This window comes from Hypanus sabinus, chromosome 3 (genome assembly GCF_030144855.1).
Source record: "Hypanus sabinus isolate sHypSab1 chromosome 3, sHypSab1.hap1, whole genome shotgun sequence".
Lineage (NCBI taxonomy): Eukaryota > Metazoa > Chordata > Chondrichthyes > Myliobatiformes > Dasyatidae > Hypanus > Hypanus sabinus.
The window spans coordinates 65,963,699-65,989,825 of NC_082708.1; the positions used below are offsets into that span (position 1 = coordinate 65,963,699).

The 26,127-nt window shown below is 39.3% G+C and overlaps 1 protein-coding gene across 1 annotated transcript in view; it reads left to right on the plus strand.

Annotated features, from left to right (window-relative positions):
* The first annotated feature begins 7,661 nt into the window (after positions 1-7,661).
* Positions 7,662-26,127, plus strand: part of tmem135 (transmembrane protein 135) — a 391,315-nt gene continuing 372,849 nt past the window's right edge. Inside the window, exons 1-2 of the mRNA XM_059964593.1 lie at positions 7,662-7,840; positions 24,701-24,828. Of these exons, the coding sequence (XP_059820576.1) occupies positions 7,700-7,840; positions 24,701-24,828 (269 nt within the window). The 5' untranslated portion in view covers positions 7,662-7,699. The remainder of the gene's footprint in view (positions 7,841-24,700; positions 24,829-26,127) is intronic.

Consider the following 26,127-nt stretch of genomic DNA (forward strand, 5'->3'; position numbering starts at 1 on the left):
TTTAGTGAGGCCTTTGATGATGTCAACATGGGAGGCTGGTTAAGAAAGTTCAATCACTTGGAATTCAGAATGAAGTAGTAAATTGGATTTGTGAGAGAAGCCAGAGAGCGGTAATAGATTGTTGCCTCTCTGACTGGAGTCCTGTGACTTGTGGTGTGCCGCAGGGATCGGTGCTGAGTCTGTAGTTTTTTTGTCATGTACATATGTATATCTCAACACTCTGGATGATAATGTGGTAAACCAGATCAGCAAACCTGCAGATGACATGAAGACTGGGGGTGTAGTGGACAGTGAAGAAGGCTATTAAAGCTTGCACTGTGATCTGTACCAGCAGAAATAATGGACTGAAAAATAGCAGATGTAATTTACTGCAGAGAAGTGTGAGGTGTTGCACTTTGGGAGGACAACCCAGGTACACATTGAACAGTAGGGCACTGTAGAGTGTGGTTGAACAGAGGGATCTGAGAGTACAGATCCATAATAAAGTGGCAGCACAAGAAGTTAGGGTAGTAAAGAAAGCTTTTGGCACTTTGGCCTTCATAGATCAAAGTATTGAGTACAGGAGTTGGGATGTTATATTGAAATTGTATAGGATGTTGATGAGAGCAAATTTGGAATAATGTGTGCAGTTCTGGCCAGCTAACAATGGAAAAGAGATCATTAAGAGTACAGAGAAAATTTACAAGGATGTTATCAACACTTAATGACCTGACATAAGGAAAGGTTGAAGAGTTAGGACTTTATTTTTTGGAGCATATAAGGATGGTGGGTGACTTCATAAGGATAAAAAAATGAGAGGTATTGATAGGGTTAATGTAAGCAGGCTTTTTCCACTGAGGTTGGGGGAACTAAAACTAGAGGTCATAGGTTAAGGGTGAAAGATGAAATAATTAAAGGGAATCTGAGGGGGAACTTCTTCTCTCAGAGTGGTGCACGTGTGGAATGAGCTGCCAGAGGAAGTGGTGGATGCCAGTTTGGTTTCAACGTTTAAGAGAAGTCTGGATAAGTACACAGATTGAAGGACAATAGTCCAAGTGGGGGGCTGATGGGATTAGGCCAGGGGTGGGCAAACTTTTTGACTTGTGGGCCATAAAGGGTTCTAAAATTTGACAGGGGGGCCGGACCAGGAGCAGATGGACGGAGTATTTTGGTAATACACCTCATAAGAGAAAATAAAATATCATGGGATATGTAGAAAACATGTGCTTTAATTTCAATTGAAAATGAACAAATGCATTACAACAAAATATCTGTCTTTGAAGTCCCATGGTATTTAGCTATTTATTGAAATGACTTTTAAAACACTGAAAATTAAATGAATAAAATACAGCTTTTTTTTAATAGTAACAGTTATTATTTTAAAGCACTGAAAATTCTGTTATCCTTCAAGATATTATCATCATCACTCTCCTCCTGACTATCTTTATTTCAAAAACGGTAGGAGATGCAGGTCTACTTGTCCTGCTCCTTCTTATTCAATTGTCCCCTGTGCCAAAACTTAACAACGACCAGCACAAAGACAGAACAGTGACAGCGCACCAGTATGCAGAGCGCGTTATTTGATCTAGAGCGCATTTTTTATTTTGAGAACGTATGTGCACCTGCGCACTACTCATGTCCATCACTTAACAGAAATGACATGTAACATGTAAGGCTTATTGAAAAAAATATTTTCAAATGCATTTTTTACATAACACAACGAAGAAACTTATTTTTAATTTCAGTGGGAACAGTGTTGTTGGTCTCCCTTTTTAGCCAGCGCATCAAAGTTTGGATTTAGTTTTGTTGTGGCGATTCTCAGGATGGATCTGAGGTGTTGGTCAGTTAACTTGGATCTGTGGCTGGCTTTGTTGATGTTCATGACGCTGAACGCCTGTTCACACAAATAGGTCGAGCCGAACAAAGAGTAAAGCGCAAATGTGGAGTAATACGCTGCACCTCAACAAAGGTCAATGTATATAGAGTGCGTCATCTATTGGGAAAACGCCAGAATTCTGGGGAAAAAACGTTAACAAGGTTTATTAATATAATTTCATCAAGTTCTGCGGGCCGGATTAAAAAGCTTAACGGGCCGCATATGGCCCGCGGGCCGTAGTTTGCCCATGCCTGGATTAGGCAGAGTAATGGTTCAAAGCGGACTAAATAGGGCAGAAGGTCTGATTCTGTGCCGTAGTGCTCTATGACACTTGGATGCTAACAGCCTTTTTTCCAAAGTAGAGGAGCACATTTAATACTTCTTATCATATATTAAATAATTATTAAATGATAGCAAGATAAAATAGTGAGGTAGTGTTCTTGGGTGGGTTCATAAAGCTGATGGCAGAGGAGGAGAAGCTGTTCCTAAAATGTTGACTGTGTCTTCAAGCTGCTGTACATCTACTGCCATCCTCTGAGAAGAGGGAATGTCCTGGGTGATGGGAGTCCTTAATGATGGATGCCACCTTTCAAAGATGTCCTCAATGTTGGGGGAGGCTAGAGCCCCCATGATGGAGCTGGTTGAGTTTGCAACCTTGGGCGGCTTTTTCCGATCTTACGCAGTGGCCCCTCCATATTAGATGGTGATGCAAGCAGTTAGAATGCTCTCCATTGCACACTTGTAGACATTTTCTGGAGTATTTGGTGGCCCACATGCAGGAAATTAGGCTAGCAGAGTGGGTGCCATGTTTGATATGGACTTTTTACGCTAAAGGGCCTGTATCTGTGCTGTACTGATCTCTGATTCTATGAGACCAAGTGTGATGTGCGGCACTTTGGGAGATCCAACAGGTGGGAGGACACATTCAAGCACAGATTGATCATGGCATCCAGGCACATAGCTCCCTAAATGTGGTTGCAGAAGAAGGCATATAACATGCTTTCCTTCATTGGTTGAGGCACTGAGTTCATGAGCTAGGAGGATATGTTACATTTTTGGTTAGGCCACATTTAGAGTTTTGTCTTCAACCTGGTCAACCTCATGCGGAGGCTTTAGAGAGGGTGCAGAGGAGGTTTATCAAGATGCTCGCTGGTTTGGAGCATGGGCAAGCTGGGGCCGTTTTTTTCTAAAGTAGTGGAGGCTGGGGAAAAAATGATATATTTAGAAAATTATTTGAGGCATGGATGCAATGGGCAGTCCCAAGTTTGAAATGTCTGGTACTATAGGAGATGTAATTTATAATGGAGGATTATTTATTTATTTATTTTTACATAGAGAGTAGTGGGAGCCTGGAATACAGGGGTTGTGGGAGAGGCATTTTGTAGCCTGGAGAAAAATACACATGCAAGACAACAAATACTTTTTCGGGTCTTAAATTCCTTTATCTGTTTTAGATGTTTTATTGCAGAAAGAGGGTATCAAAATAGAAACAGCAAAATAAATTAAAACAGTTCCTGCTATTACAATCTCAGTTTAACTTCAGACCACACCCCTGTTACGTATCCAGTATGAAAATAACTAATACAAAATATACAGAACCAAAATAGTAGTAGCAAATCTAAAAAAAACAATACAAACAATGTTAGAATCCTACCAACCCTGTACCTTATACACAACATCAAAAATATGAATAGATACATCTCATCTCAACTAAGAGATATTATTACATTTGGAACACACGTGCTTAACTTCTGAACACATATAGGCTAGACCTCGAAATGAGTTCTCCTCGCTCACACTATGTGAATAGAGATGAACACATTTATATTACTCTGTTACATTCACATTCGGTCATGAAAGACCAAATAAAGAAAGACATACAAACTTTTTTTCCAGATATATCTCCTTATTGTGATAGATGTAATAATGGAAAGTCTTCATTAATTCATATGTTTTGGTCTTGTTCGAGCCTTGAAAAATATTGGAAAGATGTATTTCAAACTTTTTCTGTACTTTTTAAAGTTAGTTTTAAGCCCAATACTTTAACTGCCTTATTTGGTATTGGTTGTTGAGGAAAGAGTTATAATTTTGGAGCCTTCTCATTCGCGGGTACTGGCTTTTATTTCTCTTATGGCTAGGAGGGTGATCTTGCTTAAATGGAAGGAGGTTGCCCACCTCCTACACATGTTCAATGGTTATGTGATGTTATGTCATGTTTAAATCTAGAGAAGAATCGTTCGATTTCTGATTCTAACCAAAATTTTCAAACATTATGGGGACCCTTTCTGAACTATTTTAAAAATCTTTGAATTATTATTAAAATATTGATCTGGGCTATTATTATATTATTATAAAACACTATAAAGTACTCTTTTCTTTTTCTCTTGTTTTTTTTTCCCAACCAGCTTTGTCTTGGTAGGGGGTGTAGATTTTTTTATATAATAAAATTAACCATACTAATGTATTTCATTACTCAATTTATTTTATTTGATTATCAATATGGGATACCATGATTGTATGCATTTTGTGCTATCTTATTTTGATGTATAATAAGTTTCCTTATGAACTCTGTATTTGTGTATATGATATTTAATAAAAATATTGGAAAAAGAAAGAACTTAATTAAATAGTGTAATAAAGTAAATATTTTTCCACTCCAAAATTTTTTTTTACAATATATTACTAAATGAATTACTAAAAGAAACTAACATAGTAGGCCAATTAAGGAAATTTGCAATCACGCTACCCAGCACTGATCAAACTACTCGTGAAAATCTAAAGCATTCACATGATCCAAAGATCCAAAATCTAAAGCATGTCAAATTACTGATATTCTAGATTTACAAACAAGTATAAACAAAGTTACATGGATATTATTAAATATTATTCACCTTTCCTCACCAAACCTGGGAAAAGCGTTCGAACGTTGCCCTTTCTAGAACATGGCAACTCTTCGTTCTATTCCACCCATGAAAAACTATATCTGTTTTCTCTTAAAGGGACAGGCAGCTATTTTAGCATTACCAAGGTGAATATATAAGTGCACTTTAACAATAAAAAAAAGATATTCAATGGTCACCTGGTTATACGTAGATAGCATAGTCATAAATTTATAGAAAAGTATGGCATGAAACAGGTCTTTCAGCTGATCTAGTCCATGCTGATCCATCAACCTGCACCAGGACCATAGCCTTCCATACCCTATCAACTATCCAAACTTTTCTTAAATATTGAAAATTGAGCTCACGTGCACCACTTGTGCAGGTAGCACCTTCTACATTCTCACAACCATCTGAGTGAAGAAGCTTCCCCTTATATTGCCCTTAATCTTTTCACCTTTCACCCTTAACCCATGACCTCTGGTTGTAGTCCCATTCAACCCATAGAGAAAAATGCCTGCTTGTATTTACCATATCTATACCCCTCATACTTTTGTATACATCTAACAAATCTCCTCTCAATCTTCTATGTTCCAAGGAATATTAAACCTTTTCTTTGAACGCAGGTCCTTCAGACCTGGCAACATCCTTATAAGCTTTCTCTGTAGTCTTATAACCCTATTTACATCTTTCCTGTGGGTTGGTGACTGAAGCACACACAATACTCAAGTAAGGTCTCAGCAGTGTGTTATACAACTTCAACATAACACCCCATCTCTTGTACTCAATTCTTTGATTTATGAAGGCCAATGTGCCAAGAGCTTTCCTTGCAACCTTATCTACCTGTGATGCCACTTTCAATGAATTATGAACCTGTATTTCTAGATGCCTTTATCCTACCGCACTCCTTAGTGCCCTACTGTTCACTGTGTAAGACTTACCCGGGTTAGTCTTACCGAAGTGCAACACCTTACACCTGTCTGCATTAAATTCCACCTTCAATTTTTCAGCATATTTTTACAACTAGTCCAGATCTCACTGCAAGCCATGATAGCCACGACACCCCCAATATTTTTGACATCCACAAATGGCACGTCATGTTCCTACCTGACTGAGTTAATCACAGTTTCCTCCAGATTAATAATATAAATAGGGTGAATCCAGCACCGATCCTTGCGACACTTCACTAGTTACAGTCTCCAGTCAGAGAGGCATCCATCTACCAGCATTCTCCGGCTTCTCTCACAAAGCCAATGTCTAATCCAATTTACTACCACATCATGAATGCTGAGTGACTTAACTTTCTTGACCAACCTCCCGTGAGGGATTTTGTCGAAGATCTCGCTAAAGTCCATGTAGAGAACATCCTGCCTGCCTTCATCAACCTTCCTGGTAACTTCCCCGAAAGCTCTCTAAGATTGGTTAGACAAAACCTACCACACATGAAGCCATGCTGACTATCCTTAATCAGTCCACATCTATCCAAATACTCATGTATCCAGTCTCTTAGAATACTTTTCAATAATTTTCCCACTACTGATGTCAGGCTCACTGGCCTGTAATTTCCTGGCTTATTTCTTGAGCTTTTCTTGAATGTCAGAACAATATTGGCTATTCTCTAGTCCTGATAGCTCACCTGTTGCTAAGGATGATTTAACAATCTCTGCTAGGGCCCCTGCAATTTCTGCCTCCCACGGGATCTGAGGGAACACCTTGTCAGGTCCCTGGGATTAATCCACTCTAATTTGCCTCAAGACAGCAAACACCCCCTCCTCTGTAATCTGTATAGGGGCCATGAAGTTGATGGCACTTTGTCTCACTTCTATAGATTCGGTGTTCATCTCCTGAGTGAATATAGATGCAAGAATATTATTTAAGATCTCCCCATCTCTTTTGGCTCCACACATTCTAATCTTCCAGAGAACCAATTTTATCCCTTGCAATCCTTTTGCTCATAACATATTAAAATACCTTAGGATTTTCCTTTACCTTGTTTGCTAGGGCAACCTCATGCCTTCTTTTAGCCTCAAGGTTTCTTTCTTTAAGTGTTCTGCTGCATTTCTTATACTCCATAAGCACCTCATGTTCCAACCTGCCTTTAACTACTATGTACCTCCTTTCTTTTTCCTGAACCAGGGCCTTCATATCTCTTGAAAAACCACGTTATCTTTACCTTTTATTCTGACAGGCACATACAAGCTCCATACTCTCAAAACTTCACTTTTGAAGGCCTCCCACTTACCAAGTACACTTTTGCCAGAAGACAGCTGGTCGCAATGCACACTTGCCACATCCTTTCTGATAACATCAAAATTGGCCTTTCTCTAATTTAGAATCTCAATACCCAGACCAGACGAGATGTAAAATGCTCCCCTACACAAATTTTGTCACCTGCCCTGTCTCATTCCCTAACAGCAGATCAAGTAATGCACACTCCTTTCATTAGGACTTCTATGTGCTGATTAAGGAAACTTTCCTGAACACGTTTCGCGCACAGTATCCCATCTAGTCCTTCAATTCGCAGAAAGTTAAAAATCACCTGCTGTAACAAGCTTATGTTTCTTGTAGTCTGCGATCTCCCTGCAAGTTTGTTCCTCTAAATCCCTCTCGGACTGTCGGCTGGTCTGTAATATAGCCCCATTGACGTGATCATATATTTCTTATTTCTCAGTTCCATCCTCGACTCACTCATTCGATGAGTTTTTCGGTGTAAGAGCATTTAACAACCTCAGGCGCACGAGTATGTGGAGAAGGGATGGATATATTCAATGTGCGGGTAAGAGTAAGTTTTGTAAGAGTCGTTAGTTTGGCAAACATGGTGGGCCAGAGCGTTGTATTTCGTTGTTGAAATGGAAACTGCTCTGTAACGTCGGTCCGATTGAGCCTCCGGCTGGCTTTGACCTGCAGTAACCTCCGGCAGCAGAGCTGTGACCTTTGGCCTGTTCTCCGCGGCGCCGTGATCACTATGGCTGCGTTCAGTAAAAGTATACCGCATAGCTGCTACGAGATCGGGCACACATGGAGCACTTCCTGCACCAAGTCCATGCTGCAAGTCACAGTGGGGGCTTTGCAGGAGTCCCTGAAAATCTATGCGCCTCTTTACATCGTGAGTACGGCCACAGAATGTAGGAAAGCTGGGCGCAGACTGATCGAGGGTTCAGTCGGCTGCGAAGGCCTAGTGGTTCCAAAACCGGCTGCCGGGTGATGGGAATCTTTTTACCTTTAATTTAGTAATCTCTGATTCCACATTCAGCTGGCAGAACACCAGCGAAGGAAAGCCGAAGGCTCTGGGTTCAAAACGACCGATGTTTATCAGCGACAATTGCAAAGCCTGATGTTTATACGGATGTCTTTAGGATCGAATTATGGGAGAGACGAACATTTAAATAGCACTGTATGATCTACTAATTGCTGATTAGATCACAGTTTTGTTGCCATTTATATTTGTGCTTATTTTTGTTCTTTTGTCTACGTGGTCTTGCATTTAGCAGACTGAAAGAGGCTGTAATTGGTTGTGAATTGTTTCATAAAATTTTATTCCTCAAATACAGATGATCAGATAATTTTGTAATGATTCTGGATAATAGAAACACTATAAAGTTGTTGTTTGGTTGTAGAATGTTTTTATTTTACCTAAAGACAGAGTTTTAAAAACTAAAACAGTGTAAGATAAACTATTGGTAGTAGATTATGCTGGGAAGTCAAATGGCAATTATGTCTGTTTCAGATTTTGTATATTTCTGTAGTTAAACTGTTTTTTGTATTTTAGTTCATTTTCTCATATTCTGTATGTTTTGGTATTCTAATCCTATTTGTATGTGATTCAAGTATGTGGTGTTGCAGTGTACTGTCCATCTCAAGATGCTGTCAACAAGGTAGTTATTGTGAAGTAATGGCGATGTTAATGTTTCTTAAGATTTTGACACAGTAACAATAGAATGGTGAAATTCATGGAATTTGCAGGTCTAGTGAGCATGTACACTTACTGGCCTTACAGTCCAGTTTATTTATTTATGATGCTGTATCTGATGTTTTTGAAAGCAGTGATGTTTTATTCTGTAGACAAATAGTCCTCAAGTATTTTGGAGGGAGTAATGAGGAAAATGAATTAAGCACTGACCAAGAATAATCCTTTGTCTTGGATGGTGTTGGTCTGCGTAATCATCAGGATAAATAAATCACATTCCTTAGCTTTGGGAAACTAAGAGGTTGTCCTATTCAGATAATCTCTTACCTAGTTCTGCTAAATTCTTGGTCGTTGCTCAGTCTAGTGTAGAAAATCTCAGAATTTGAATGACAGCTGCTGGGGATCATTAGCTGAAGATGGGTATCTGAAAATGTGATTCTAGGTACAGAGTTTGTATCTGCCATGTTTGGAATGTATTGATAAGTTGTCAACTATTGCTTCAACGACTATCGCCTACTTACACTCGCTTCTACTGTAAAAGAGTGCTTTGAGAGGTTGATCATAGTTAGAATTAATTCCTACCTAAGCAAGGATGGTGGTGTAGTGGCATCAGCGCCAGACTTTGGAGTGAAGGCTCCCAAGTTCGAATCCAGCCGGCCTGCTTGCACGCTTTTCATCTGGGCTGGGTTGAGCGTCAAGCTCGTAAAAATAAGAAAACCTGCTTTAAAAAAACGCCGTCACGACGGTGTCACTCGGAGTTAAGGGCTTTCTTCTTCTAAGCAGGGACTTGAGCCCTTATTGCAATTTGCTAACCGCCATAATAGGACTACAATAGCTTGTGCAATCTCACTGGCTCTCCAATTGGCCTTGGACCACCAGAATAAAGGCAATACCTATGTCAGGCTGCTGTTTATTGATCACAGGCCAGCTTTCAACACCATCATCCCCTCTATACTAACCAACAAGCGTCAAAACCTAGGCCTCTGTACCTCCCTCTACAACTGGATCCTCGTCATCCTCATTGGGAGACCGCAGTGTGGATTTGAAATAAGAAATCCTCCTCGCTGACAACACTGGCACACCTCGGATCTGTGCTTAGCATGCTTCTTTACTCTCTCTGCACTCATGACTGTGTGGCTGGCCACAGCTCAAACACCATTACTAAGTTTGCTGATGACACAACTGTTGCCAGCAGAACCTTGGACGGTGATGAGGCATTAAGGAATGAGATAGATTGGATGGTTGAGCAGTGCCACAAAAAACATCCTTTTACTCAGTGTTGGTTGCCACCTGATGTGCCACAAGGCATGCAAAGGAATAACTCAATGTTGGTAAGACCAGCGAATTGATTGCAGACTTCAGGAAGGGGGAGGGAACACACACCGGTTCTCATTGAGAGGTCAGCAGTGGAAAGAGTGAGTGATTTCAAGTTCTTGGATGTCAACCTCTCTGAAGATTTAACCTCGGCCCAACATATTGATGCAATTATGAAGAAAGCAGGCTAGTGACTATACTACATCAGGAGTTTGAAGAGAATTTCTAAAGATGTACTGTAGAGAGCATTCTAACTGATTGTATCACCATCTGGTATGGAAGGGCCACTGCTTCGGATCAGAAAAAGCTGCAGAGCATTGTAAACTCAGCCAGCTACATCATGTGCAGTATCTTTCCCAGCTATCTAGGACATCTTCAAAAGGCGATGCCTCAAATACACAGCATTCATCATTAAGGACCACCACTATGCAGAACATTGTTGTTACTACTATCAGAGAGGAAGTATGGGAGCCTGAAGACGTACACTCAATATCTTAGAAACAGCTTCTTCCCCTCAACTTTTAGATTTCAGTGAACCTATGAATGCCACCTTACTCTTTGCTGTCCTTTTGCATGATATTTTTTCTATATGTATTTCTTATTGTGATTATTGTACTTTTTATGTACTGCTCTGTACTAATGCCACAAAACAACAAAGTTCACAACTTACGTCAGTGATAATAAACCTGATCTGATTATAACCAAGGTTTTGAAACTCAAAAGTTGTGGGATTATTCACTTTGCTGCAATATATAACTGGCTAGGAGGAAGTTGGTCCTTAAAATCACATCTGTGGAAAGAGAAATAGACTCAAAAAGTTTTGAATTGATGATCTTTTATCAGATGTGTGCTTTAAAATGAACAATGAAGTAATTGAGATGAAACCAGGTGAATCCTGGTGACATCAGTGTTGTTGCCTCCAGAGAGAAGATGGTGAATGTTTGTTATTTACAGCTGTCTGGAGGGATATAATTGGAAATGAATGGGAGGGAGTAGAGAGAAAACAGGCTGGATCTATGAAATGCAAAAAACAGCAGTTGCTAGAAATCTGAGTCAGAAATACTGCAAATAATAAGCTGCTAGGATCCCATCTGTGGAGTGAGGAAAAACTGAGATAACGTTATAGGTGGATGATCTTTCATCAGAACTGACACAAATGTGAAAGGCTATTTAAAATTGTTAAATTCATTATTAATTATGATAGTAACATATTGTTCCTTGAGCTTGTATTGGGTATTGCTGGAATAGTATGTGAGGTCAGAGTGGGATTGTTTTTTAAATTTTTTTCATTTTCAGGATCTGGGCATTGCTGGCAAGGCCAGCATTTTGGTCCATTCCTACTTGCCCTTGGTGCAATCATATTTTTGAATTGCGGCTGTCCCTATAATCCTTCAATGTAGTTCGATAAATAGTTCAAGGATTTGGGAGACATAAGGAAGACTGCAGATTCTGGAAATCTGGAGCAACACACAAATAAAAATGCTGGAAGAACTCAGCAGGTCACAGCATCGATGGAGGGAAATGAATAGTTGTTTGGGCTGAGACCCCTTCATTAGAACTGTAAAGAAAGAGACAGAAGCTGGAATAAAGGGGTAGGAAGGAAGGGGAGGAAGGACAAGCTGGTGGGTGGTAGGCACTTAGGTGAGGGAAAGGTGGGAGTTTATTCCATGGAAATAGATCATGGAATAAAATTAACTATCTCAATTTTTGAAGTCTTCATGTCTTTCTTCATCATAGGGAAGTGTTAATTGACGGCCTCACCTATCTGCAGCTTCACGCAATGCTGTCCTCTTTGGTCTTTGGGGGCCCTATTGGCTCTTTAATTACTCTTTTCCTCTTAATATACATAAAATCACTTTGAATTTTCCTTAATATTCTCTTCCAAAGCTATCTCAAGTTTCCCTTTTTGCTCTTCCAATTTCCTTCCTAAGCATACTCTTGCATTGTCTACACTCCAACTTGATCCTAGCTGCCTGTACCTGATCCATGTCTCTTTTTTTCCTGACAGGAGCTTCCAATATCCCTTGTCATCTGGGGGTTTTCCACTCATGCCAGCTTTCCCTTTAACCCAAACAAAAACATATAGACCTAAAATTCTTGTTATTTCACTTTCAAAAACATGCCATTTGCTGGATGTCCCTTTGCCTGCAAGCAACCTACTCTAGTTAACTTTTGCTCTTTTTGAACATGATCTTTGTCTACCATTATTGTGATAAATCTTGCCACTTAACAGCCCTTGTGTGGGCTGGTGCACTTACTGAGGAATGACAAATGGAATTGAGTAATGCAACCCATCAGCAAATATGCCCATTTATTATGAGGTCGTCACTGTTGAACCAGCTACACCCAGGAAGTGATAGTTCTGAGATTGGGATGATTGATTTCAGACAAACAACTATTTTCAGTTGTGTGAAACCACAATCTATTTGTTGGAGGATCTTTATAGGGCACTTTGATGCCATGCTCAGTAAAATGCTCAAAACCAGAACTAGTGGAGTGTTTTGATTTGAAACATTGGAAATTCCTTTCTTCCCACAGATGTCATTCAGTCCATTGAGTTGTTCTAGATTCCAATATCTGCAATCAGTAACTTCACTTGTGTGAAGCATGATCAGTAATTAAGGGTTTTCTCTTTGATACCTATTGACTTTACCAAGGCACCTTGATGCTACTCTCAGTCAAATGCTCTTTTAATACCAAGGGCGATCATTCTCATCTCTTCTGGAATTCAACTCTTTTGTCAAAGGCTGTGATTAAGTCTGCACGATTTGTCTTGATGAAATCCCGATTTTGTAAGTAAGCACTGCTTAATTTCCAAAAAAAAAACGCTGATGATTGAGAGTTGGAAGGTGAATTAGTCACAGGTAGCTGAAAACTTGGGATCACCAGGAATGGTGCTCTGCAGTCCTGCAGAGTAGAGGAGAATTTGGTGTGTTGCATGTAGTACTCAATAAGTTTGAAAAAGTGCACCTGGATTACTAGTTGCCCTTGAAGGATTGTTTGAGTTCTTGGATGATGGAAATGCGAAATGTGCAGATGTTTCATCTTCTGTTTGTCAGGAATTGAGTTGATATCATTGGTAAGAAGGGTCCTTGGAGTGGTGGGAGAGGAGGAGATAAAATTATGATGGGCAATCTTTACAATATGAATGGAGTGGAAAGCAAGGAGAAGGAAAATCCTATTCTTCCTCTGATTGAGAGAGAGAGGAGTGTGTGAAGAGTGGTGTGGGAAATGGAGAAGACATGTTTGAAAGCCCAATCAACTATGGTAGTGGATAAGTCACAGAGATCTTCCATAATTTATACCTTCAATGAAATTTCATCACTATGCATATCTTCTCCCCTCCCTTCCAGTATTCCAAAAGAGCTTTTCCATCCTACCCTGGCTTGCTTCTCCATCTCCCACAAGCTTTACACTTCCCATTGCAGTTTTCCATCCCAATGCAGAAGATGCGTTTCAATGTCTTTCTTTCCCAGCATCCAAGGAGGCAAACATTCAGGCAAAGCAAAAAATGTGCACATTTAGTTTAGTATACTCAGTCAATGCGCATGTGCACTGGAGAAACCAAATGCATATTGGGTGACTGCTTTGAACATGTCAGTTCAGTACAGAATAATAGCCTTGAACTTCTGTATCTTGTCACTTTAATTATTAATTCCACTGCTGCTCTGACCTCAGCTTTGGCATCAATAAAGCTTCATTAAAGCTTGAGGAACAGTACATTATCTTCAGTCTAGACGTAGTGCAGCCCTCAGTACTGTACCTGATACTGAATTCTACTGGTTCCAATAACTAGTCATTGCCATTTGTCTCAGTTTTTACAATATTTTACTTTGTAACTTCTTTGTAGTCAATAGCAATAACTGTCAATAAATTCTTTATTATTTGACATATCCTAGTCAAGTACAAATGTATAACCATCTCAAGAGAGAAATTGGCTCATGAATATAAATAACTATTATACTTTTCCTTATTTCAGAGAAGCATTGTTGAATTCTTGCCAATGTACCATCTTAGACCAATGATTGAAAAGGAGCCTTGCCTTTAATTTGGTATTGCTCAGCTTGTCTAATGAGGTATTGAATGATTCGATAGTTTGCAGTTATGATTAATTAGCAGTAGGAGCTAGAAAATTTCAGTGATTCTTTATGTCTTTTTGTATATTTAAAAAACTACCTCTTAAGCAAAAAGCAAATCCTTGTTGAGAGGTTAAAATTAGCGTCAATATCACAGGGTTGGCTAGTGATAATTTTGGCTGAGTCCAGATTCAGATTTTTTGAGGTATCTGCATATGTCTTAAAGAGTTGGACATAGCTGTAATACCACTTCAACTATCACGAGCTAGCTTCACACAACAGTTGGCTATTTAGTGGAATCTTGACTTCTCCAAATTGGTTGACCTTATCAATGGCTGTATTTTCCCACCACCATGTCTTAAATTTAAAACCCTATTTTTTTCCTATTAAAATCTCCCTTAATGTGGCTGCAAGTTATCACTATCATTTTTAAACCTGTCCTTCAAGACCCACCTCCCAAACAAATGGCTATTCATTTTTGTCTTGGCAAAATATGTATGTTTTAAACAAAATTAGGAACAGAGATTACTGGATTATGATTCTTGAATGTGGTTAGTGGGGTCTCACTGTCTGCAAATTGATGTGTAGGCAGTACAACAGCAACAATGCATTGTTCTTCGTTACTTATAGTCATGTAATGATTTTTGTGAATTTTGTTTTACTTTGAATTTGAACAAGTTGCAACAGTTACAATGCTAGCAAGTTTAACTGCATAATTGTTCTTAAATTGCTTCATCCATTTGACTAGCGCACTGGAAAAAATCCTTTTTTGTAACAAATCTACCTTCTTATAAACAGATTAGCAAAATGATTGGAGAGCTGCCCGCAGTAGAACTAGATTAGTTCAAATTTTTAGTAAAAATGCCGTTCTAGAAATACTTAACAAATCAGACACCATCAGGGGAGAGAGAAACAGGGTTAGCATTTTGGTTTGATAAACTTTCATCAGAACTAGAAAAGTGAAAAATTAACTGTTTCTAGTTTCAAGGAGGATGGGGAGGGATATAGAGAATAACAGATGTGTCTGTGTTAAAGGCTGATTTATACTTGTGCATATGGACTATGCCGTAGCCCTGATTTTCACTTCTGCGTCACTCTATGCTGTAGCGAGCATGCGTTGGTGTGTGCCAAAATGCTAGTTGGTGGTGGGGTTTCTATGCCACTGTGTTGAGTTTCTTCATGAGAGACATGGACTAGGAAATGCATTTCAAACATTTTTGCATGTCGGCAGGTAGATTTGATGATTTGGTTCATCTATTTTGCATTGGTGTACAGACATGGCGGAGAAGAAGCAACTGGAAATACGTAGGAGAAATGTGATGCTACCAAGCGGAACAATCGCAGTTGTTGCGGTCTGCATCGCTGCAATGGGCGAGTTACTTTTCTGGGGAGGTGCACGCCACCCTATGGCCTTAAGATGGAGACCAAAACTGACAATCACACATAGGTTGGTATCTGTCAGCAAGCAGGTAAACAGGGGAAGATGAATGAGAGAGAGGGAGAGAGAAAAGAAAAAAAAGTGATACTGGAACTGTATGATGTAGAATACAGCAGTTACCAGAAATCTGCATTTTAACAGACTGGTGAAAAATTTCAGCATGTCAAATAACATCTAATAGAAAATGTTAACCTTACTGGTCAAAGACCTTTCAACAGATCTGATGATAGGTGGGTAGAGGAGAGCTGAAATGGAGGAAAATGTAAATCTGTGTTGCATGTTAAGATTTAATGTGAGAAATAGCATCTGTGATCAGATGTATAGTGGTAATAACTGTTGGAGAATGGCTTAAAGTAATGCACCAACAAACTTAACATAAACTTGATAAATTCTGCAGATGCTAGAAATCCCAAGCAACACAAACAGATTAACCAATTTAACAGTCTGCAATTTGGAACTTGTGAAATTCTACTAAATGTCTGCATAGAAGTTAATGATGGGTGTCAAATTTGTTTCCAGTTCATACATTGAATCAATAAGACAAACTGGAAAAATAATTTTGAAGTTTTATTTGGGTAGTAGCCAGCTATTATGGATGGGTGAGGGGGTGAAAAAACAGTATTCTCATGATTGACTTAGAGAATGAGAAGGCTAGTACTAGGCTGATGTTAATTGCCTAAAACTTTAGGTAATTTCCTTTGTGAGATACTGTGAAAATATCAATAGGATCCATCAGAAGATAGCAGAAAGAAAAGTGATTGTGTATCAATAATTTGTTGCTCTAGACTGACCAGGAGCAATAAGAATTTTCTATATTACCTTTTTTTCTGTGGAATTGCTATATTGATTTTAAGTTGGGAAGGGGAGAGGTATGGTGCAGAGAAATTTACCATTCTAGCATTAACATTTCTAAAGTTATCCAAAATTTGAAGCAACCAACAGATTGGATTAATGGACCAGGAGGAAGTTAAGCATTTGTAAGGAATAGTAGAAATTGTGCCATTACAGAGCCTTATATGGGAGTGTGAAATTAAAGTTCTGTAATGTTAAGGTCAAATTTATCTGCAGTGGCATGCAAAAGTTTGGGCACCCCTGGTCAAAATTTCTGTTACTGTGAATAGTTAAGTGAGTAGAAGATGAACTGATCTCCAAAAGTCATAAAGTTAAAGATGAAACATTCTTTTCAACATGTTAAGCAAGATTAGTATATTATTTTTGTACAATTTTAGAATGAAAGTAAGGAAAGGAGCAGCATGCAAAAGGTGGGCACCCCAAGAGATTTGAGCTCTCAGATAACTTTTACCAAGGTCTCAGACTTTAATTAGCTTGCTTGGGCTATGGCTTGTGCACAGTCATTGTTAGGAAAGGCCGGGTGATGCAAATTTCAAAGCGTTATAAATACCCTGGCTCCTCAAACCTTGTCCCAACAATCAGCAGTCATGGGCTCCTCTAAGCAGCTGCCTAGCGCTCTGAAAATTAAAATAAATTATGCCCACAAAGCAGGAGAAGGGTATCGGAAGATAGCAAAGCATTTTCAGGTAGCTGTTTCCTCAGTTCGTAATGTAATTAACAAATGGCAGTTAACAGGAACGGTGGAGGTCAAGTTGAGGTCTGGAAGCCCAAGAAAGCTTTGAGAGAACTGCTTGTAGGATTGCTAGAAAGGAAAATGAAAACCCCTGTTCAACTGCAAAAGACCTTCAGGAAGATTTAGCAGACTCTGGAGTGGTGGTGCACTGTTCTACTGTGCAGTGACACTTGCACAAATATGATCTTCATGGAAGAGTCATCAAGAAGAAAACCTTTCCTGCGTCCTCACCACAAAATTAAGCATCAGAAGTTTGCAAGGGAACATCTAAACAAGCCTGATGCATTTTGGAAACAAGTCCTGTGGACTGATGAAGTTAAAATAGAAATTTTTGGCCGCAATGAGCAAAGGTATGTGTGGAGAAAAAAAAGGTGCAGAATTTCATGAAAAGAACACCCTCCAACTGTTAAGCATGGGGGTGGATTGATCAGTCTTTGGGCTTGTGTTGCAGCCAGTGGCACGGGGAACATTTCACACTGGTAGAGGGAAGAATGAATTCAATTAAATGCCAGCAAATTCTGGAAGCAAACATCACACCGTCTGTTTAAAAAAAAGCTGAAGATGAAAAGCGGATGGCTTCTATAACAGGATAATGATCCTAAACACACCTCAAAATCCACAATGGACTACCTCAAGAGGCACAAGCTGAAGGTTTTGCTATGGCCCTCACAGTCCCTCGACCTAAACACAATCGAAAATCTGTGGATAGACCTCAAAAGCAGTGTATGCAAGACAGCCCAAAAATCTCACAGAACTAGAAGCCTTTTGCAAGGAAGAATGGGCAAAAATCCCCCAAACAAGAATTGAAAGACTCTTAGCTGGCTACAGAAAGCTGTGATACTTGCCAAAGGGTGTGTTACTAAGTACTGACTATGCAGGGTGCCCAAAAAAAAATTGGTGATTTGCTAAAGAAAATAGTTTTTTTGAGGAAGCTCCCAGGAATGTTAATGAAAGCAAGGCAGTGGATGTTGTCTGCTTGGACTTTTGCAAGGCCTTTGATAAGGTCAAGGAAGTTCAGTCATTTGGCATTCAAGATGAGGCAGTATATTGGGTTAGATATTGGCTTTGCAGAAGAAACCAGAGAGTGGTAGTAAATGGTCGTTTCTCTGACTGGAGGCCTGTGACTAGTGTGCTACAGGGATTGGTGCTTGGCCTGTTATTGTTTGTCATCTGTATCAATGATATGGATGTTAATGTTGTAAACTGGATCAGCAAATTTGTATATGGCACCAAAATGGAGGTGTAATGGACAGTGAAGAAGGCTTTCAAAGCTTGCAGCGGAATGGGCTGGAAAATGGCAAATGGAATTTAATGCAGACCAGTATGAGGTGTTGTACTTTGGAAGGACCAACCAGGGTAGGATTTGCATAGTGACAGGTAGGGCACTGAGGAGTACAGTAGAACAGAGAGATCTGGGAATACAGATGCATAGTTCTTTGAAAGTGGTAGATAGGTTCATAAAGAAAGCTGTTGATGCATTGGTCATAAATTATTGAATACAGGTTTTGGTGTGCAATGTTGAAATTGTATGAGATGATGGTGAGGTCCAGTTTGGTATATTGTATCAGTTTTGGTCATCTACCTACAGGACAATGTCAATAAGATTGAAAGAGTGCAGAGAAATTTTATAAAGATTTTGCCAGGACTCAAGGACCTTGGTTACAGAGAATGGTTGTAAAGGGTAGGACTTTATTCTCTCAAGCATGGAAAAATTAAGGGGAAATTTGATAGAGGTATACAAAGCTATGAGGAGTATTGATGAGGTAGTCATGGAATAGGTTGTAAATGGTCATATGAGAAGCTGGTGCAAGTCCTGGTTATGTGACTACTGATGCCAGGGAGACAATCTCTGAAGAGTATTGGTAATGGCTGGGATCACCCATCTTGTAAAAACACTACCTAAGGCAGGGGTCAGCAACCTTTACCACTGAAAGAGCCACTTGGACCCGTTTCCCACAGAAAAGAAAACACTGGGAGCCGCAAAACCCATTTGACATTTAAAATGAAATAACACTGCATACAACGTTTTGTTTTGCCTTTATGCTATGTATGAACAAACTATAATGTGTTGCATTTATGAAATTGATGAACTCCTGCAGAGAAAATGAAATTACATTTCTGCATGCAACAAAAACATTTTGAACTCCGAAAAAAAGACGTTGGGTTGAAGGTTACTTTTAAGTAAAATACTCAACGTCTATTTGAGTCCTTCTTGTATTTATGAAAAACGCCAAACTTAAATTTGCCGCCAGCAGCAAACCAAAAATAACGTCAGCCAGCTGTCAACCTGAAAAATAAAAGGACTATTTCACTGAACAATGAAAACATATGAATATACGTAAAATAATAGGCAATTAAAATATTTATCATACTTGTTCAGGTTGACTCACACCTGACAATGCAGTCGTATTCAGTAGGGATGGATTGATGCTTAGGGGAGTGACCGGGAAGGATAATGTGTTTCTTTCCTCTCTGAACTCACAGAAGCGTTTCCCAAACGATGTTTGCATTGCGATGATTGCAGAATGTAAATACTCCGAATTTATCATGTCGTGACCTTGTTTGAACTCTCTCAAATTGGGGAAGTGAGACAATGTGCCTTTCTGTAAATCTCTGGCAAGCAACGTCAACTTGCGCTCGAATGCCAAAACATCCTCCAACATGTGCAGGGCTGTACGTCCTTACCCCGTTGAAGAGCTGTGTTCAGCGTGTTCAGGTGCGCTGTTATGTCTACCATGAAGTGTAGCTTTTCCAGCCACTCTGGCTGTTCCAGCTCAGGAAAGTTGAGCCCTTTGCTGCCCAGGAAAGTTTTCACTTCTTCCAGACACGCGACAAAGCGTTTCAGCACCTCCCCTCTGGACAGCCAGCGATAAAAACACGTTGTAGCGGTGTGCTACACGCAGTCAGTAAACTGCAGTCAAAGATAGCTTTATTCGAACTAAACAGCCTTGCTTTTAAGCCTCCCTCAACCCGCCCCCCATGGGCGCGGATGCTGCAAAAGACACGTACTCACAAACCCCCGTAGGCTATCTCCCTTAGCCTGAACGCTGGCTAATTGTGAGCCAGTTCGGATGTGTCAGGAAATGGGTCGCCACAACGTCTTTTTTAGATTGTACAAGATCACCATAATCTTCAAATTTAGATTTACATTTCAAAAACTAACAAACTAACATAAAATACATTTTAATTAAATACTGACCATGTAGAGGTGTGCTACACGCAGCGCTAAAATTACGACACGGAGTCGGTAACTGCAGTCGAAGGAAAAAACTTTATTCGAAATCTTCAGCCTCACTTTTAAGCCTCCCTCAACCTGCCCCCCCATGGCGCAGAGGCTCCAAAGCTCTGTGCTCGCAAACCCCCGTAGGCTATCTAATTGTGAGTCGGTTCGGATGTGCCAGGAAAAGGGTCGCCACAACCAATTATTTCCCAAAGCAACAGGGAGCCGCAGCACAGACGTAAAAGAGCCACATGTGGCTCCGGAGCCGCGGGTTGCCGACCCCCGACCTAAGGGAATGCAATAGCAAACCACTTCTGTAGAAAAAAATTGCCAAGGACAGTTGTTATGACTCCCGTAACTGGAGAACTTACCAGCAAAGATAGAGAGGTCCGTTGAAGTCTGATGTCACTATTTTCAAACGTTTTATTCATAAAGGGACACAAAAGTAGGGTTAATACATACATTCAGATAGTGCACATCGTCAACATTCAATCTAAAACGTGGGTATAGTAATAATCATCATTAAGAAGTGAGCTCTGCTGTTGTCTAGGGGTTAATAGATTGTCCGTTGGAAATATAAAAGTCACTTTGAAAATCTGCAGGCCTCAGCCCTTTGAAAATCGCTGGGTTTTGCGTGGGGCGACAGAGAGAGAGAGATTGGGGGAGAAGAGAAAGAACTTGCCGAGTCTTGATGAATCTTCCGTGAAATCGGGGGAGCGTTGGTTCCCTTTCCCCGATGTTAGTTAAAAGCGGTTTTCTGTGCTTCCAGCCACAAATTCCAATCCCGGAATCTAACGCACGTGGCTTCCTTCAGAATGGCTTCCCGCTGCTGCGGGATCACTCTCTCATGTCTTCTGGGTGCGTCTGAGGGGTTGTCCCCCCGAGACTCTCCTTTATACTTCCTCACGGGGTCGCAGATGTCAATCAGGTTGGGATGATGCAATCTCTCTCTCAACCAGCCCACCTTGCCCGAGGGCTTTTCACGTGGTCTCCATGAGACAATAGTCGCTGGCATCTTATTCTGTATCCCAGGTGGGACGTGCAATTTAGCACGTTTCTCTCTCTCACTTCCTGGGTCTACTGACCCCCCCCCCTCAACGGGTGCTCTTGCGATTCTCACAAAGGAGGGGGCTGGGATCATAACACAGTCCTGGTCATGGAAAGTCCATGATTGCCCACATCATATGGCATGGCACATAATGAATGAATGAGATAGGTTAAATGTAAGCAGGCTTTTTCCACTGAGGTTAGGTGAAACTAGAACCAGAGAACATGGGTTAAGAGTAAAAGGTGAAGTGCTTAAGAGGAAAATGAGTGGGAACTACTTTGTTCAGATTGTGGTGGGAGTGTGGAAGCAGCTGCCAGCAGAAGAAGTTTGATGCCAGCATTTAAGGGCAGTTTGGATAGGTACATGGATGGGAGGAGCCTGTCAGGCTGTGGTATGGGTGCAGGTCAATTGGACTAGATAAATTAATACTTCAGCATGGAGTAGATAGGCCAAAGTGCCTGTTCTATGACCCAAAATCTTATTCAACACAGAATAATAACTTCATTTTGGAATTAACAATTGTGCTTCAGTATTTTTGTGAACAATTATCTTGGTGACCATGTCCTAGTACAACCACATCTGAGTTCAACTTCTTAGAGGATAGCAGTATTTACTTGTCAGTTTAGGGAGCAAAGTAAAGTGTAGAAATGGCATATTTACTATCTATTTACATCTTGGACCATGTTAATAAACATATTCTACTACAAGAAAATAGGTTTTGACTTATTTTATAACACTCTGATCTTTAAGTTAGCTTTTGTAGTTTGTTGTCCTCTTTTCTCTCCCCCAAACGTTTCTTTATTTAATGAGTACAGCCTACATTTCGTATTTGTTCTATAATAATTTCAACTCCCACAACTTTTACATCCTTCCAAGTTAGAAGGAGATGAGGCTAATCCCAGATGACAATTTTCCTTCAAATTCAAAAGTAATTATATATACGAGCCACTGAATATTAGCTTTGAAAATCACTGTTCAAGCACCTCCATTTTAGCATGTTTAATACTAAGGCAGCTTAATTTGTTTTATACACTCTTCATCTATTCTTAAACTTCCATTGAAATGATTCAAACATCTCTCCTTTTTTTCAGCTAACTTTCTCCCCCTTTCAGGAAACAGCTGGGCCTGCCCTGAATAAGGTTTCCATGGACGTCCACCATATCTTATTAAAGTATCAGATTGTTCTTATGTGAGTCAACGTAGATAACTTTTCTCAAATTTGAGGGCCATCAAATCATAGTCAGTTTTTGATTACCATTTCTAAACAAGCACAGGCAGCAGCAGTTAGTGATAATAGAAGTAGAGAGTTTGCAGTTAAGAGATCCCAAGATTGTTGAATTTGGGTTGGTGCACTGAATAGTTATAATATACCAGCATAGTACAAGTGGTTGCTATTTGTGATTGGATTTGGAAAAAATAGTGTTTAAGTATAGGAGTAGTAAGTTTGAAGAGTAGTGAAAATACTTCTTTAGCAGTACCAAGAGTTCAAACTGGTCTGTTACTCTTGGATGGCAAGTTAACAGATATACTGCATATTTAAAAAAAATGCAAACAGGTTTGTGTGCATCTGGATGTTGTAAATCGTATTTGAAGCTGTTATGTGGGAAAGTCAATCATAGAGACTTCTAGAATCAGGAAATTAGTCTTGAAAATTTGGATTTTTTGTGTTTAGACCACTCTGCTTAGGGACAATAACGGCATAATTAAGTGCAAAAAGTTTATAGGAGTGAATAAATTTAGTCACGTGAGAATAAATAAGCTGATTCTTTTAATTAGAATATTAGGTTCTTGAGAATAATCAGCGTTCAAATAAATTATTCCCATATTCCCAATGGAATTCTTCATTAAATGGTGCTTTCCCCATCCTCTTAAAATTTGATCCCACTGTCCAAGTTTGTGCCCAAGACATAAGATGATGTGTAATCCTGTCAGAATCCAAGCTGAGCATCTGTGATTCTAATTGACCTATAGATACCGTTAGATAATATTGATGATGATGCCTTCCATTGCTTTGTTCTGGGTCAAGATAAGGTGGATGAGAGCATAACTAACCAAACTGGATATTTTCTGCTTTTTGTTGGCAAGATAAGCTTATTCTCTACTTTCTCAGATATATGCCAGTATTGTAAACGTTCAGCTTTGCTTAGAGACCTGATATTACATGTCTTCTCCTTTGCAGCAAGCTGCTTGTTGTTGGAGCATCTTATCCAGATGCTTATCTAGAAGGCCTGACATTTATTAATGTTACATGGAGTGAATCAAGTTGGTTGAAGATTAGCTTGTGTGATGGTACAGAAGTTGGACAGAGACCAGGATATATTGTTTACTGGAAGATCAGATAGAAATGTGTAATCAATTCGACTTTACATTTTGCACTTCAGTGCAAATGGAAAAGTTCTTGAGGCCATCTTCTCTTGCTGTTGTTTATGAGTTGAAAAGATTAAAATATTCCCTTGCTTGCTGGATCACAGAATTTAAAGGATTCTGAACAATTGCTGAAAGAAGATTAGGGAGCTCTCCTACAAACACATTTGCTACATGCCACCTTGGTGGCATTTGCCTACAAAGCAGTGTATACATAATCCATTAATTCCTTTGAAGTACTTTGGTGATTTTAATAACATGATAATTTTTTTTAACAACTTACAGCTTTTAGTTCCATTGTGAGATGCAGCTGACATGCAGTATTTGTTCAAACCTCAATTGAATTAGAAAAGAACACTTCTAGTAAAATGGTGCTTTAAATTTACAAAATACTTCTCAGCACTTGTAGCTGGGCTGACAAAAATAGGTCTAATATATTCATCAAAAGATTATTTTTCTGTTTGTAATCATTGCCGGATTACAAGATATCATTAATTAAGTAATTTGATCTCTAATGTGGTGTGCTTTCAACTGCTTAACACGTAGCCACGATTGGAAGTATTATTCATTAATTAATCTTTTCCTCCTGCAGCCTAGTAGAATATTGATTTTATAATCTGTTTAATTTTCAAAGGATTTCTTAAAATTCTGCATAATTATAACGTACCCTTTATTTCATTGGCACTTGCCTTCTCTTAGCGTGAGTCTGAGGTTTATGATTACGCATCAGTGAAGATGTTTTGAAGCTTATTCCTTATCTTTTGTTTGTAGTTTGTTGCATAGACCTTTGACCTTAGGGCTCACTGCCCTTACTGAGTTTAACATTGCTATTACATTTACATGAGCCTTATTGATTTTTCAAATTTACAAGTGAAATTTTGCAAACTGGAAAATGTGTTCAATAATTTATGAAACGATGTTACAATATAAAAAAATTTAAAAAAATTGGGTAACATCAATGATGCACCTTACTTTTTACGTGGTGAATTGAGGATAATTCCATGTTTGTCTTAGATTGCAGCAATCCTGCGGAGGCGGAAGTTAGACTACTATATTCACAAACTGCTTCCTGAGATCCTCCAATCGACCTCCTTCCTTACTGCAAATGGTGGCCTCTATATTATGTTTTTCTGTATCCTCAGGTGAGATGTTCACTAATCTACAGATGGAATTAATTTTGTGGATCTGTCAAATTTTTACACATGTGCTTTTCGGCACTCTCATATATTCATTTAATTACAGTCAATTGCTACATTAAAACTCTAAACTTTTGGCAGCTGGGGCTAAATAATGCAATTAAACTTGTCAGAAATTTGATAAATGGGCATGTGAGATCATTTCATTGTGCTGAGTGCTATTTGGTTAACACTGATGTCATTCCCATACTGGTCAAACAAAAAACAATGTAGTTAAAGGTTAGTAAGTTAAGAATTTAATATGATTTATTTGACACTATCCTGACTTGAAAATATATTGTCATTTCTTTACTGTTGCTGGTTCCAATACATGAAAGTTTGCACCAAAATGCATCATTATGAACACAGATAGTTTAATAAGGTAGCCTCCTCCATTTCTCCAAGACAGTTAGAGGTGGCAGTAAATGCTAATCTTTCTTGTGCATTCACTTTGATCACTTAATTTATTATATTACTGTGTAATGCCTAGTTTAAAAAAAAGAGTTAAAAGTGTGTTTAAGTATTCATGAGCATAATATATAACATTATCTGCTGGTCCTGCACCACCAGTGTTGTGGGACTGCTTGATTACCAAAGTTCAAAGTAAATTTTTATTATCAAGCTACATATATGTGATTGTATATAAACGATTCATTTTCCTGCGGGCATATTAAAAAAATCTGTAGAATAGTAACTATAACGGGATCAATGAAAGATCAACCAGAGTGCAGAAGACAACAAATTGCAAGTGCAAATATAAATAAATAATAATAAATAGCAAGAGCATGAGATAACAAGATAAAGCGTCCTTAAAGTGGGAAGATCTCAATGGATGGGCAAGTGAGTGTAGCTATCCTGATTGTTCTTGAACCTGGAGGTGTGAGTCCTGACGACCTAGTATCTTCTACCTGATGACAACAGTGAGAAAAGAGTGTGACCTAGGTGGAGGAAATCTCTTATGATGGATGCTGCTTTCCTATGACAGAGTTTCATGCAGATTACGTGATGGCTGGAAGGACTTTACCCATGAGGTATTGGACCGCATCCACTACTTTTTGTAGGATTTTTCCATTTAAAGGCTTTGGTCTTTCCATACCAGGACATGATGCAGTCAGTCAGACACTCTCTGGTACACATGTATTAAAGTTTGCCAAATTTTAGATGTCACGCTGAATCTCCGCAGACTCCTGCTGTGGTTTCTTTGCAATTGCACTTACGTCCTGGGTCCAAGACAGTCCTTTGAAATAGTAACTTAATAGCAATTTA